At 35.5% G+C, this 16,627-nt stretch overlaps 1 protein-coding gene across 2 annotated transcripts; it reads left to right on the top strand.

Moving 5' to 3' along the window:
* Nucleotides 1-9,572: 9,572 nt before the first annotated feature.
* On the top strand, nt 9,573-14,768 carry LOC114409429 (transcription factor MYB33-like). 2 transcript variants are annotated; one of them, XM_028372890.1, is made up of 5 exons: nt 9,573-9,797; nt 10,061-10,203; nt 11,002-11,366; nt 12,785-13,778; nt 14,143-14,768. In XM_028372890.1, exons 3-5 carry the CDS (start codon nt 11,019-11,021, stop codon nt 14,343-14,345), a joined length of 1,545 nt encoding a protein of 514 aa, XP_028228691.1. In that variant the 5' UTR covers nt 9,573-9,797; nt 10,061-10,203; nt 11,002-11,018; the 3' UTR covers nt 14,346-14,768. The 2 variants fall into 2 exon arrangements, with proteins under 2 accessions (XP_028228691.1, XP_028228692.1); XM_028372891.1 differs by having other exon boundaries at nt 14,155-14,768.
* The last annotated feature ends 1,859 nt before the right edge of the window (nt 14,769-16,627 follow it).

Genomic DNA, 16,627 nt, shown 5'->3' on the forward strand with positions numbered 1-16,627 from the left:
GATGCTTGAGTGTCCACATGGGTGCATGCATGACCAGTTTTGCATAAAATTTCCTAATTATCATTGTTGCGTGTGTGTCATGGAAATAATGTGGGACATCCCCTTTATCCCTGAACCACTGGCCAGACCAACACCCTGACATATATCATGTCCATCTATTCTACAAGCCTTGAGTCAAAGCCCCAATTCACCATAAACCTTGCCCTCAAAAGAAAAACAAAAAAAAAAAGAGAAAATTCTCAATCAAAGATTGAGAGAAAGCAAAAAAGAAAAGAAAAAGGAAGGAAAATTCCTGATCAAGGATCGGAAGAAAACATAAGAAATATGCAGAAAGGTCTTTGGACCAGACAATATCTGAACAATATAAAATTGTCGCCAAGTAAACAAGAAAAGAAAGGAAACCATGACCTAAAGTGGTCCTCTCCCTTTGATTGCCAACCAAAATCCTGTGCGTCGATGACTTGTTCACCTCACACTAAACAAAAATAGAAAAGGAAAAGGCCAAGAACACTCAAAGCCAAATTTCCCACAAAAAACAAACCATTCCCAAGAAAAAGTCCTATTGATCCATGATCACGCATGTAATCTTTGATTTGATAGGAAATGATTTGCAAAATCAAGTCATGACATCTATGGTTCGAAATTAGGATGAAACACTTCTCTGTGTGAGATTGATACACTTTGAGTGATTTTCTTCTATTTTTGTTGGACCTAATGTTTCCTCTAAATGGTCGTTTAGAAACGAAATGCTAACATCCAAAATCTCATTTATGGTTATGAGAAAATTTCATCAGCATATTCTCCTTCCCCGGTAGACACATTGTTTTTCATCCAAAAAGCATATGTTGCTCTGATCAGTTGGAAGTTTTGTCTCTTCACTAAAGCATGTTCGCATTTTAGTGAAGAAAACACCGAGACTATTTTAGTCTCACAGTTATCAAGAACTAAGTAGGTCTGAGTTCCTCATCACAAATTAAGGATACGTATGAGCAAGAGCCTCGCTTTTGTCGGCCGCCCCACAATCTCTGTCATACTGACCCTGAAGTCAGGTGACATGCGAAAATACCCAACTGGTTATCCGTATAAACATTCTTTCTGCTATCTGTAAGACTCAACGCCTGATAGTATGCAGAAACAAATTATGGTCATCTGCACCTTTATCATCCAAAGACGGCGAGTCCGATGACATGCGGGGGAACCATATGGTCCCGCACCTTTTGTCAACCAGAGGCAAGCGAGCCCGTTGACACGCAGAGACAAATTATGGTCATCTGCACCTTTGTCATCCAGAGACGGCGAGTCCGATGACATGCGGGGGAACCTTATGGTCCCGCACCTTTTGTCAACCAGAGGCAAGCGAGCCCGTTGACACGCAGAGACAAATTATGGTCATCTGCACCTTTGTCATCTAGAGACGGCAGGTCCGATGACATGCGGGGAAACCATTTGGTCCTGCACTTTTTTCACCTTTTGTCATCCAGAGATGGTGGGTCCGATGACATGCGGGGGAACCATTTGGTCCCGCACTTTTTTCACCTTTTGTCATCCAGAGATGGCGGGTCTGATGACATGCTAGGGAACCATATGGTCCCGCACTTTTTTTCACCTTTTGTCATCCAAAGACGACGGGTCCGATGACATGCTAGGGAACCATATGGTCCCGCACTTTTTTTCACCTTTTGTCATCCAAAGACGACGGGTCCGATGACATGCGGGGGAACCATTTGGTCCCGCACTTTTTTCACCTTTTGTCATCCAGAGACGGCGGGTCCGATGACATGCGGGGGAACCATATGGTCCCGCACTTTTTTCACCTTTTGTCATCTAGAGATGGCGGGTCCGATGACATGCGGGGGAACCATTTGGTCCCGCACTTTTTTTCACCTTTTGTCATCTAGAGACGGCGGGTCTGATGACATGCGGGGGAACCTTATGGTACCACACCTTTTTTTTTCACTATCCAGAGACAATCAAGTCCGATAGCACGCGGAGACAAATTATTGTCATCCACACGCTTTTCTTATCTGTAAGACTCGACGCCTGATAGCACGCAGAGACTAACATCATCTTCTGCACCTTTGGTCATCCAGGGATAGCGAGTCAGGTGGCGGGCGGAGATACCTTATGGTCATCCGCACCTTTCATTGACCGAGGGGAACGAATTCGGCAGTATCAGGATGATGTTGGTCGTTCGGTGCGGATCATTTTCAAAATTTTTGCAGGTTTTTCCCCCTCGTCGTCCGGAAACATTCAAGTCCAGTGACGCGCAGAATTCTTCTCTGTTGGGCAGAGACGATTGGATGCAATGACAAAGGGAAGTGTCGTGGTTGTCCAACTTTGTCGTTTCAAAACACTGAAGTTTGTTGACGCTTCTGATGCCTTTTCTTTTCTTACTGAACGACAGGTTCCGCTGGCAAGGATATTGACCGGCCGAATGATGTTCCGCTTGAACGAAATTAGTGTCTTATCTTTACTTCCCTTTTATCTCCAATAAAAGACAAGTAAAGAGGGGTAACTGTCATACCCTAATTTCGTCCGGGGACCATCTGTATGGTGGGATGTTGTTAGATAAATGGCATCAGTTATCTTAAGAAGGGGGGGTTGAATTAAGATACAAAGACTATTACCCAATTAAAATTCCGCTCTCTCTTTTTAGATTAACAATGCACCCTTAACATGAATTACTCAAAAGACAATTCAAAATAAACTTCTTTAAAGAAAAAGATAAATCGCAATAAATAAAAGAAGTTTAAGGGAAGAGAGAAATGCAAACTGATTTATACTGGTTCGGCCACTTCCCGTGCCTACGTCCAGTCCTCAAGCAACCCACTTGAGATTTTTCACTCTCTTTGTAAGACTCCTTTTGCAAAGTCTGAACCACACAGGGGCAACCCTTCCCTTGTGTTCAGGAATCCTTTACAACAAGAGACCCTCGGTCTCTTAATCCTTTTTTAGAAGTAAGAATAAGAGAAGAAGAAATCTCTCTTGAAAGAGATAGATTGTACAATGAAGATCAATCACAATTCCTTATTGAATATGCAAGTGTTTGACCAAGGAATCTTTGAGAGGATAAGACATTTCAATTCAGAAAAACTCTCTTAATCTTTTGAGAGGATAAAACTTTTTGAGCAATCAAAACTCTCTCATTCGTGTTTCCAAGTCACATATAAATAGACCTTTGATGGTCATTCATAAACCATTTGAATAGATGTGACTCTTGAAAGTTATTTTCAGAAAATCTCCTCTGGTAATCAATTACAGGATTTGTGTAATCAATTACAGGTTTTAAAATTTGAATTAAAACGTTTATTAACTATTGGTAATCGATTACCAATATTGTATAATCGATTACACAGTCTAAAATTTGAATTCAAATTTTTAATAGCTGTTGTAAACATTTATGGCCATTGGTAATCAATTACATCCTCTGGTAATCGATTACCAGAGAGTAAATCTTTTGAAAAACACTTTTTAACTTAAATTACTTGGCCAAACCTTTTGCTATATCAAATAGGAATTCCATTCCTAACATACTAGTTATCATCTTGATGTTGTGGCTTGTATTCTTGAATCATTGTCTTGAATTTAAACTTGAAAAGCTCATTTGCATCATTTGCATCAAATCATCATGATCATCATCAAAAAACCAAAGTCATTTGCTTCTACAGATGCGACCTTCGCATGACCGCTTCGAGGAACTTGACACCCATCGTTAGGCAATCCGTGAAGTTCCGCGATATGTCGGGAGTCGAAAGGAAGCATTATTGCGCAATCCGTAAAGTTCCATAACATTCCAGAAGTCAAAGAGGGGATGGTTGCGTAATCCGTAAAGTTTCGTGACTTACGGAAAGAAAACAAGTATCGTTACGTAATTCGTAAAATTTCGTAACGTTACGGAAAAAGAATCAGCAAAAAAGGGCAAAGGGGGTGTATTTAGTAAACAAGGGTGTGCAAATAGCAATCAAGCCCACTTGGGCCTTCCAGGGTGTTCCAACAGAAGGCGGTGCCTTCTGGTGGAAGCAACCCAGCTCGCCTGGGCGAGCTGGGCGGCAACCACCTCCGTCTTTTCCCCTATAAATAGGGGAAAGAGGGCAGAGCAAATTGGTTCAAACCTCTTGGTATCTGAGATTCACTTAAAATTAGTGAGAAAAATTGTTTCCGTGAAGAAAATCCAAGCCGAGGCGCTTCCGTAACGCTTCCGAGACGTTTCCGTGGGCGATTTCGTGAAGATTTTCCACCGTTCTTCATCGTTCTTCGGTCTTCAACCGGTAAGTTCCCGAAATCAAGCCTTTCAATTCATTCTATGTGCCCTTAGTGATCCCCACTTGTTTCACGTGCTTTTATTTTTATTTCGTTTGTTTTTCGTACCCCCTTTTAACGTGCTTTAATCATTTATTTAAATCGTTTTCTCGCCTAATCAAAAATAAAATAAATTTTCAACGATCATTTGAGTTGTAATATCTTTTAATCTGTTAGAATAAAATTCGACCGATCTTTCACGCCGTAACCACGTTTAAAACCAAAAAGAGGCATAATAATAATATAATAATAAAAAAAATATCTTTAAATAAAATAATCAAAAAAATTAATCGGGCGTTTTCCTTTAAGATTTTCTTTCTTAATCGAATTGACTAATAACCAAAGTGAAACTAAGGCTAAAATCAACTCACAAATCAAGCTTTTGTCATCACCTAAAAACCATTTTGAGGTCCAACGCCTTAAAATGGTCTTCTTTGCTTTTATCAAACGTAGACTTTTAAAAGCCTAAAATCAACATATAATGTTGTCAACTCTTTCAAAAAAACCAAGAGATCATTAATGGTCCAATGCCTTAAATTTTTTCTCTCCTTTCAAGAATCAAAAGATCATTTAATGGTCCAACGCCTTAAATGACCTTTTGTTCAGTCAAAATATATCTTGCAAAAAAAGATAAAAACAAACTTAACCAACGTTTAGTTTTCAAAGAACTACGTAGGTCTGATTTCCTTAAGGAATACGTAGGAGCAAGGGAAACACCCTTGTCGACCACAAAAAGATAAAAATACAAAAAAAGGCATAAAACGTAAAAGGGAAAATAAAACAATTTGAAGTTATATTTGCACACTTGATTAAAGGCTGTCGTCCCTTGTGACGGACGCGTGGGGTGCTAATACCTTTCCCGTGCGTAAATACAACTCTCGAACCTTTCACACTTAAAGTTCGTAGACCACGTCTTTTCCGGTTTTTTTCCGGCGTTTTCCTCGAATAAACGTTGGTGGCGACTCCGTACATTTTCCTTTCTCGGAAGACGCACCCGTGAGTCTCGCGTCGCCCTCCTGCCGAAGGGTAGGTTGCGACACCCTTTTTTATGTTTTCTTACTTTTGGGGGTCGACAAGAGCGTTGCCCTTACTCCTACGTATCCTCAAGTGCGATGAGGAACTCAGACCTACATAGTTCTTTAAAATCAAGAAAGTTTGTGCATTGAGTTGATTTTAGACTTTTTAAAGCTTCATTTTAACCAACAAAAATAAAAGAGACCGTTAAGACGTTGGACCTTGAATGGATTCAAGCGACATTTATGGACAAAAACTCAATTACATGCTTATTTCATCTTGATTTCACTTATTAACTTTCAATTTCATTAAAAGATGATTTGTGATGTAAATGATCGGTCAAAACTCAATTTACAAGAAGAAAAAAGATTATTGATGGTAGAAGAATGAGATGAAGATGTGCAAAGCAACAAAGAGGACCCCTAAGGGTGCATAGATCGAATTCGAAACCTTAAAATAAATACTAACCGGATGACGAACAAAGAACACTGAATGAAGAACGATGTAAAAGTCGATTACGGTCGCAATTCGGTAGCGCCTCGGTCTCATTTTTTCCTTCTTTCTTCTCCTTCACTCTGATTTTCACTGAAACCTTTCAATGTTTGAAAGTTGAACCCCTTCTTTAGCCCCCCTCACGCCTATTTATAGGAAATGAGGGGGTTTAGTTGATCTGCAGCTTGCCCAGGTGAGCTGGTTAGTTCACCCCTAAGCTATTTGGGGGCATAGGCGAGCCAGAGGCTAGCCTGGGTGAGAAGGGTAAAAAAAAAACTTAAAATGACCATTTTGCCTTCCCTTTTGGGTATTTTTCGTATTCTTTATCAAAACGTCGAATAATCTTTCGTCTTGTGTAGCAATTGATGTCGAACAGCTCAATTCGGCTAGTGAGAATCAAAACGTTAGCGAATGATAGTCCCCGGACAAAATTAGGATCTGACAACATACAAATTGATTTTGTGAGAATTTTTATTCTATATGCTACATAGATTGAGTTTTCATGAAAATTAGGTCAAATGGATGAGAGAGTGGCTTGAGCCTTCTTGATTTTCGGTGCTGGTGAAAGGTAGTCCACCACAAGAGTTTAAATGTCAAAGGGGTCTCCGTCAAGGGGATCATTTTGTGACATTTCTCTTCTTAGTGGTGGCAAAAGGCTTGAATGGTTTGATGAGAGAAGCTAAAGAGAAAAAATTGTTTGAAGGGTATTCGATGGGAGTAGAGATTGTGTAATTAACTTACTACAATATGCGGATGATACAATCTTTGTTGGGGATGTCAATGTGAAAAATGTGATCACTATCAAATCTATTTTGAGAATGTTTGAATTAGCTTTTCGGTTTGAAAGTGAATTTTTTTAAAGAGTAACCTTGATGCATGCGTGGAGGGTCAAAGTTTAGCATCCTTGTTTCCTAGATTACTTCTCATCTCGGTTCAAAAGAATACTCTTACTGGGAACATGGGGTGTGGAGGGATGGTAGGTGGTGTTGGGATATCAAGGGGAGAATAAATACTTTTGAGTGGGAGAACGTCCTTATCCAACAATTGCACACGGTTTTAAACAAGTTCCAAGTTCATCTCTCTCGTTTGGACTCCCGGTGGAGGAAAAACAACTCGAATGGTTTATGGATAACGTGTTGCTTGCATGGGTCGCACTAAACTCATTCAACTATTCTCGGCAAGGTATTGGCCTGATATTAGCAAAGCCTTGTGGCAGTGGGGGCAGGTTTCTATTGGTGACGGATTTTGTATTTCAGTGTTTGGGAGGGACACTGGTCGGTTGGTGGGTTTCTAGCCTCGGGTTACCTTTTATTCTTGTTTTTTGTTGGCCTCTGTTCTGATCCCTTGGATTATTGATTATTCTTATTGTTTATTTTATAATAATATTCAATAATCAGAGGGCTTTTGTCAGTTCATTATGGACTTGCCTTGTATTTTAGGCTCAATTTATTTATAATTTGATGCATGTACACACTAATGGCTAACTGATATTGGGATAAATAAAATAATTATAAACTGAATTGAAAAAGGACAAAAACCTTCTGCAATTTAATTGCATTAGTTTTAGACAGCTCTTTGGTATGCATACATTAAGAAATTGAATAAAATGGAAAAGTTTTTATTGGAATTGATGAGATGAGGCTGAAAATTTTTAAATACTAATGTGATTAACTGATTATTGGATCAATTGAAGATCATGTCAAATTTTACTTTGAAAAAGGATAAATTTATAACATTATTCATCTTATCATAATAGTTATTTTGAAAAGAGTAATAAGATATGAATTTTTTTATTAAGAAAATACAAAATTTATTAATTTATCAACAACTAAAAATAAAAAATAAAATAGTTATTTTATTAGAAAATATAAATTTTTTTATTAGAAAAAAATATATAATTTAAATATTTATCCAGGATTAAAAACAAATTTTATCCTATTTTTTTACATGGTTATCTCTTATAATTGACGCTTCTTATCTTTATTCATAAATTGAATTTTATTTTTTTCTAAAAAATTATCAAGTAATCATGTATCATATATAAACTATTTATCTAAATTAGAAACATTTATTTATCATAATTTTAATTATAATATAATTTATATATTTAAAATTTTTATTTATTATAAATTTTGATTAAATAAAATAAATATTTATTCTTTGTATTGCATAGGCTAAAATATTAATTATAAATAAATGTGATAAGTACCCAAGTACTTGGAAACCCTTCTTTAAAAGCTAGTCTTTAATGAAAAAAATCAAGCCTCTTAAGTGCTTCACCGATCATTCCATAATACTCAGTCTAGGGTTTAGGCACCTCGTAATCCCTGAGTTCCTATTATAAAACTGTGCCTCAGAGTCTATGTCCTAAATGGCTACACTCTATGATACTATCTGTAGATAACCTTTTTTAGATAGATAGAAATAAACATCCCATGCACTCAAAAAACCCTCAAAAGCTAGTTTTTCAAGGGGAGGTGGGGGAGGAATCAAGTGACTTAAGTACTCCAAAAAATATACATTAGTTGATATTGTAAGACTTAAATATCCTTATCAAAATGTATATATATGAAAAGGATTTTAAACTTTGTAACATTTTCACTAGAGTAAATTACAACAATAATCTCTTAAGTTTTGTACAAGTACCCTTCCTTATTTTTTAATTATTATTTTCACCTATAGGGGATGTTAATTTAAGGTTTGAGGAGGTGTCAATATAATGTTCTCACACATATAAAAGAATATTAGTATAATATTTTTAAACTTAAAGATGAGTTAGTGTAGAAAAAAAAAAGAGTTTATGTGTAATTTGATAAAAACTCAGTTGGAAATAATTTTTGTAATTTCTTCCTTTAACTAAATACATTTTCTTAATAAATTTAAATATATAGTAATTTATTGAAGAACCCAATTAAGAGAGATATTATTGTCATTATTAAAATTTAAGATCTATTATGATTAGTTAAAGTTAGAATCGTTTCCTTACATAAAGTTTAGTCAATTTTAAATTTAAGACCTATGATTAGCTCAAAGTCTGTCATACTTTCTTTAAACCAAGTTCAATCATAATATGAGTTTAGTTATAAATATACTTTCCCTACACAAAATCATTTTTAAAAGTTTAAAACTTTATAAGTTCATAATAAACAGTTGAACCCGATTAAAAATAATAATAAACGGTTGAAAATTCGCAACTCTTTTTAAGTATATAGGCTTCACATGACAAATGCCTTAAAAGACTAATCTTAGTCATTACTTAAAATGTTTAAAAACCAATTTATTAAAGAATATATTTCTAGTATTTCTTGTTGTTATACACATTAGATAAGAGATTAAAGTCACAATCAAATTTATATAAATGAACGTTAATAATACAGTTTTTTTCTCAGAGTATTCTCTGGTTCGGTTCAGTTAGAAATAAATTTGTCGGAAAATTGAGATCCATTTAAACGATATTTTTTTCACTAATAAATATATTTTTATATTTCAGTTCAATACTCTTCCTGCAGACATATTATAAGATCAAATCCTTGATAACATTAACAGTCTTTTAACACATTCTGCTTTAACATATTTATCATTATTGAATAAAAATTATATGACTCTTATTGAATGCTAAATGAAGTTCTTTAAAAAGAATATCACACCCATGTCATGCATTGAAAACTTCCATAAATCTTACATAATTACAAGAGTATGATTAAAGAAACTCAATAAATAATCTCATTTATATTTCATAGCAAGCAGATAAATGAGTTTGGGATTGGATACAGAGAGAGAAATTGGAACTTGGAAGGTTCATTTCATGATATCTTCACTTGGCATTTCCTTTTTCTTCACTATTTCTCTCTCTGTTTTGGTTTTTTTTTTTCTTAACCCTTTTCTCTCTCTCTCTCTCTCTCTCGTTCTGCATGCGAGTGTTGGCATGAGTGAGTGTTCGAGGCTTTGATCTCATGTTCTTCTCTCTTCCCTCGGATCCTTTTCCAACTACGGTTATGCTCCAATTCCCATTCCCATTTCTCATTTTTTTCGTTCTCTGAATCTGAATTCTCAATTCCATATTATTATTAAAATTATTATGATCATTGTTATTATCATCGTAGGAGCTTCAATTATGAGACAAATTCATTATTGTACATCCCCACTGTGTCTCTGTGTCTGTAATTGTTGCATGCAATTGCATCACTCTATTGGGTCTAAATTTTTTTATATTTGATTAAGTTTATTTATTTTGTTTTTCATTTGTGAATTTCAGGGACACAGACACAGTTTTCCTACAGTTTATAACACAGGTTCAGCTTCTCTTCCAGCAAGAAAAAAGATTCTTCTTTATTGTGAATTTCAACTAAAATCTTTGGATTTTAGATTTTAGCTTGAATACTCTCACGTTCTGTTCAGGTATTATTATTTTTGTTGTTGTTGTCGTTGTCGTTGTTAAGATGTGATGTGGCAGTTAATTTCGTTAAAGTGTTGAACGTGAAATTTGCTCTTTTGATCATTTTATTGATTTTGTAATAATTGCATGCTATAATTGCTGTAACCAGCATTAGGGTGATGGGGAAAGTGACTTTGTGTTTTAGGTATGCTTTGTAGATGGAAATTTATGTTTTATTTTTCCTTCTCCAAGCAAAAGGGTTATGCAACTCATGTTCCTCTGTGTGTTTACTTCTGATTGGGTAAGAACAGTGAATTTGATTTGAAATTGTAATAATCATACTTTACCTGGTTTCATTTTTGGGGTCTGCTTTCCTGATTCAGAGGAGATCATCACTGGTTTTCACGATTAGGTAGAAACTTATATTGTTAGAAATTTTATGCATACTGCTTTACTTACCCTCTACGATCTCCAATTTTATGAAAGGATGGGTGTGCTTGGATTTGATGGTGCTTTTAGTTTTAATTGTTTCCCGTACTGTTTAAGAATTATGGTAGCTCTGTTTGTTTTTGAGGCACCTTGATAAAGGTCATTTCTGGTTTTCTTCTTTATTGTCTATATCATTGAATATCACTGCACTTGTGTGTTGATGTGTTATACAACCTGGTCCACTGCACAAAAGTAAGATCTGGGGGAGGGAAGAGAATGAAAGGGAATTTACTGAGAAATTTAGGATTTATTTATTTATTTTTTGGACTTTTCTTCGAGTTTTGTTTTGCATTTTTTAGTACTTTAATATGTGATTCAAAAACTCCTTGCAGATAATATTATTAAAGAGATGAGTCAAATGACAAATGAGATTAACTACAATGTGCACTGCAATGATCAAACTGGGTCACAGTTAAATGATGAGGGCAATGGAGTAGGTATGGTTCTGAAGAAAGGGCCATGGACAGCTGCTGAAGATGTTCTTTTGGTGAACTATGTCCAGAAGCATGGAGAGGGGAACTGGAATGCTGTTCAGAAGTACTCAGGCCTGTCTCGTTGTGGAAAAAGTTGTAGACTGCGATGGGCCAATCACCTAAGGCCAAATTTAAAGAAAGGAGCATTTACCGCAGAAGAGGAACGGATGATTGCTGAACTCCACGCCAAAATGGGAAACAAATGGGCACGCATGGCGGCGCACGTAAGCAGACTGTGTATTTGTCGTTGCCTTACGTATTTAGTTATCTTTTTTCAATTTGTTGTTTCTCTCCCTTTTTGCTAAAATGCATGAATTCTATTTGCCATTCATGATGTCAGACCTTTTACTCCTTCCTTGTATCGTCTAGCAAAGGACTTCATATGACAACTGTGTCATCTTTTCTATTTGACTTGTCCCTTACAGTATGAAACAAGCTAGTTAGATTTATGAATCTCAGCGCCATTCAACAACAAAACATATGGATGAACAAATGAAACTTCTCATGAGAATAATCTGCATATTGATGGTTACATTGAAATAACTGATGTAGAGGATGACTCTAATGTGGCATAATACAGTTCAGTAGTCATTTAGTAAGATTCTGTGTTTAACATAATGCATTCTGTATAAATCATTAAATGCTGCTACATTTTAGTGTGGCAAATCTTTCACAATAGAGAACCTTGCAACATCTTTCTAGGTTGTTCTTGATATCATCATGTCTGTTTAGCGAAAGTAATCAGTATTATGGTAGTGTCCTAAATGACACTCATCTCTGAGCATCTGTTTGAAATTTGTCTACAAATCACTGTTAGTTCTATGTTAGATACGAAGATACACTAACATTATTGCAAATTAGCTTAATCATATTTTTACTCTACAAATATTAGAAAATAGCAAAAACTGTTAATGCTTAATGTGAAAAAGGTTACCTATGCCACACTGGTTTTTTTTATGGTCGATTGTTGCTTAACAAAAATGACATAAGGTAACATGAAAAACTAGGGAAATGACAATCATATCAATTTTAAAATACATTCAATTTTTTTTTCTAGAGATTGCATTTATTGTGAAATAACTTGTAGATTTCTTTTCTTGCATATCACCCAAGATTGACACCAAAAATTAGTTTCTTGCTAACGTCCTTCACCTTTTCTTTCAGTCCAAAACACCAACCTTCTCTCTTAAAATTATGTTATCAGTGAGTCTTACAAAGTGCTTCCCCTGGCCTTTAAAATCATGAAGCTGCTGTTGCCAGGGGGAAGGGGGATCCTCCACATGCAATTTCCCCATTCTTATGTAGATTCCAATATTGGTATTCCTCCCCCCACCCCCCTACCCAAAGAAAAAGTTAAATATAAATAAACCAGAATGTTCAGACGAGTTAAAGAATTTTTATAAGGACAGAAATTATTGAGTTGAAAGAAAAAACAGATGAGTGATTAATGAGTAAAAAGAAGAGAATAATAAAACAAAGGAGAACATTTTTTGTCTGAGTGAGAAGCTGGAACTACCCCTTACAAATGGAAGAGGAGGCTAGCAATTTCTATATACATATATTTGTTTTTCTGTTATCATTATGATGTATTCATTTTCTCTATCCATGATGATTTATACTGATTGATTTCTTTTGGTTTTAGTTGCATGGTCGTACAGATAACGAAATAAAAAATTACTGGAACACTCGGATGAAGAGGCGGCAACGGGCTGGCTTGCCACTTTATCCTCCCGAGGTACTTTTGCAAGCATTTCAAGAGAGAAAGCATGGCCAAGGTACTGGTGAAATTAGTAATGGTGATGGAGGGCATCATGATTTCTTGAAGAAAAACAATTATGAGATACATGATGCAATATTTGACAGTCTGAAGGAAAATCAAGGAATCTTACCTTTTTTGCCTGACCTTCCTGCTATTTCTGCTAATAGCTTTCTGCCAAATTGTCTTGGTTCTCCTCCATATTGTAATTTTTTGCCATCAACATTACCTAACCATGATCATTTTCAAGAGTCAACCATGTCTTTTATTGGTTCCAGTGAATTGAACAGCAATGAGTTTTATCCATTTGACCGTATTAAGGATAATAATTCTGATAAGATTTCAGAATCATTTGGATTGTATTCTCCCCTTGATCGTGGTGCCTCCTCACATGGCTCAATTTGTTACAGCCATTCACTATCGAATGGCAATTCCTCTACTTCTAAGCTGATTTCTGAGGCTGCAAAGTCAGAGCTCCCTTCACTCCAAATTCCAGAAACCGAATTTGGTTGTTGGGGTACCTCTCCCCCACCTCCATTGAATGAGTCTCTTGATGTTTTCATTCATTCTCCTCAACCACCTAATGCACTAGACTCAGGTTCTTCACCACTTAATAGTGGCTTGCTTGATGCATTACTTTATCAAGCAAATACTCTTGGTTGTTCAAAGAATAATTCTTCTGACAAGAGTTTAAATTCTTCAATTGCAACTCCTGGTGACAGAGCTGAGAGTTCTGCTTTGAACATGTATGAGACAGAATGGGAGGATTATGCTGACCCTTTATCTCCCTTTGGAGCAACTTCAATCCTGAATGAGCATCCTGTTGTTAGCACCAATGGAAACTCATGGGATGATTGGGAACTTTTTCAGACCTTTAGTGGTTAGTACCTTCTAGTGTGGTATGATGAAGGATGATATTTGAAAAACATTCACAATTTTTTTAACACATCCACATATATCTTTGGCACGGCAAAACTTGATTATTTTTAAGATTGCTTGTTTTACTTGACAAAGCTTAATAGTGTCATGCACATTCTGGATCATAAAAATGTTGACTTATCCTAAATAAATTACGAATTAACTGATTTTCTATCCTCTATCCTGTGGAGAGTTTTTCTCACGGGAAATTCATTATGAATTTTGATGAAAATAAAGTTGGTAGATTTTCCCCTTAATTCATGAGTTAAGTTTGTCAGTTGCAACATATCTATTGTGATTCCTTGCTGATTTTGAGATTTGGTTAGCAAATTCTGCAGGCAACAATGAGAGATTGCAGTCAGTTGACCAGGTTTGGGCCCCTAAGAGTGGAAATCAATCCATGTCTCTGTTGAATCTCACTCTGCCAGATGTCTTGATAACTTCAGATTGGCACGAACTGTATTCTGACCACGATAGCATGAACCAAGCTGTCATGACTGAAGCTAGTGATGATATCAGTGGACAGTAAGCATGTGGTTAATGGAACTTACGCTTCAAGTACAGGAGCTTATTTCTTGCGATTGGATTAACATTCTTCTTCTTACAATTGTCTGATCTTCATTCAGAAAACTGCTGAATGTATGATTCAAAACTTTTTGTTATCCATTTATTTTACTCTTTAATAAGGGTAATCTGGTGTAACATCTCCTGTTCTGAGAGTTTAGTATGGGTCAGAAACTTGGGTCTTTCTATTGTAGCTTTATAAATTCTTTCTTTGTTACATTACTATGCACCGTCTTCAAACTCTTTGGGACAAATTGCTTTGACAGGTTTTAGAATAGTTTGTAGAATAACATTGTACTTTAAACTTTGGACAGCATGCAGCTCAATGCAGTGACAAATGTCTTGTATGTCTTTTAGGTTCTATTTGAAAGTGCAGAAACATTTCATAGCTTCTGGATATTTTTTCCCTCTCTAATTAGAAAACACAAGAAATTGTGGGTCTTCACATTTTAGAAAGCTTGTGTTTTGATTAAAACAACAAAAGAGGTAAAAGGATTGCGCAGTTAACAGCAGATGTTAAATTAAGGATATTAACCATTTTCAAAGGAAGGATAGATAACAAATTAACATGAGAATATATTTGATCTTATTCTTTTAGAAATGGTTCATTGGTGTTACAGCATATTAAAGACATTTGAGCCTTATAGAAACAAGTTAAACACATAAGAAGGATTTCAATCATTCTTAGATGGGTGAAGAGTTGAAATTTTCCTCCTGTTTTCTAAGCCAATGAGGTTATTTGTTGGTTATAGTTCTGCTAGTGGAAGTGGGTATTTGTTGGTTAGTCTTTTGTTGGAAGATCAATTGTAAGTATCAGGGTAAGGTCTACTTTTCAACATGTCTTTGGCAACAGAATGAAGAATATCCCCGTTTCTTAAATTTTTTAGTACATAAAAGGAGCCCAGGGGTGAGCATGGTTAAAAAAACACTTCTTGAAAAGGGTGGTTTGGTTTGGTGCAGCCGTTTCAATTTATATGTAAAACTGGTTTGGAATTTTGTAAACAGTTTCAAACCAAATTAAAACTTTTTTTTTTCTTTCAAAACCTAGTTTTAAAACTATTCATATTTTTTTAATGGATTTGCTATTGGCACCTCTTGCTATTTAAACCCGTTAAGAGTTGGCAATTTTTTTTTATGTTGACAGAAATGCTCTTCACAACGTAAATAATTTTTCATTGTATATCACCTTATACACAATAGAAATTTATTTCCACTATGAAGTTGAGTGTTTATACATAAATGAAAATAAGATTTTGTTGTGTAATTTTTTTCCACACTCTCTTCTAAATGAAAATTTGTTCATAGATACTCAATTTCACAATGGAAACAAGCTTCCGTTGTGTATGTGGTGGACATTAGGGGTGGTCATGGATCTGGATTAATTTGATAACCCGGTAAATCCAAACTAATTGAAAAATCTGGATTGGTTTGGATCATTAGTTCGGATTGGATTGAAAAATTGCAAATCCAATGAGTTCGGATAGGATCTTGGATTTTTGCTTTTGGAAATCCTTTCCAATCCAATCTACCCAATTACACAATATGTTTTATTTTTTATATTCTTTCAACCTTTAGAGTTTGATCTTTCTAGGCCAGCCTAATTTTGTTGTATTCTTTCATTTTAACACTAACGATCAATTATTATTATTATAATTATAATACAAGACATGTGTTTAATTTTTAACTTGGAATAGATCATGTTTCATATTAAGCTAGTTGTTAAAAAATAGTTTTTAAGTTAAATGTACTATGCATGCTATTAGAATCACTTCCTAATTTTTTTTATAAAAAATATTATTATTTTTATTATTTTAATAATAAATCCATTGATCTGATTCAATCTGAATATAATTGGATTGGTTCAGATCCAATTGCAGACTTAAATTAAGCAAAATTTGATACCATTGAAGGTCATTGCTTGGGGGCACCCAGCGTTTTTGCTAGGGCACCTAGCAACGTGGGTGAAAGGGTTAAAATGCCCTTCACCCTTTCATATAAAAAGCCAACAGTGACTCGTCCGTACGAGTCACTGTTCATTCTCCTTTGCGCCATTTATTCTTCTTACCGAGTGCTTCTTCTTCTCCTTGCTTCGTTGCTTCTTCTTCCTCTGTTCTCCGACGACAATGGTTGTTCTTCTTTTCTTCGACAGTGCTTCTTCTTCCTGTTTTCTTCGTGGGTCGTGGTCGTGGTCGTTGCTTTCTACTATGGTGCTTTCGTCTTCTTCGTGGTTGTTGTTCCTTTAGTCTT

Source organism: Glycine soja, chromosome 4 (assembly GCF_004193775.1).
Source record: "Glycine soja cultivar W05 chromosome 4, ASM419377v2, whole genome shotgun sequence".
In the NCBI taxonomy this organism is placed as follows: Eukaryota; Viridiplantae; Streptophyta; class Magnoliopsida; order Fabales; family Fabaceae; genus Glycine; species Glycine soja.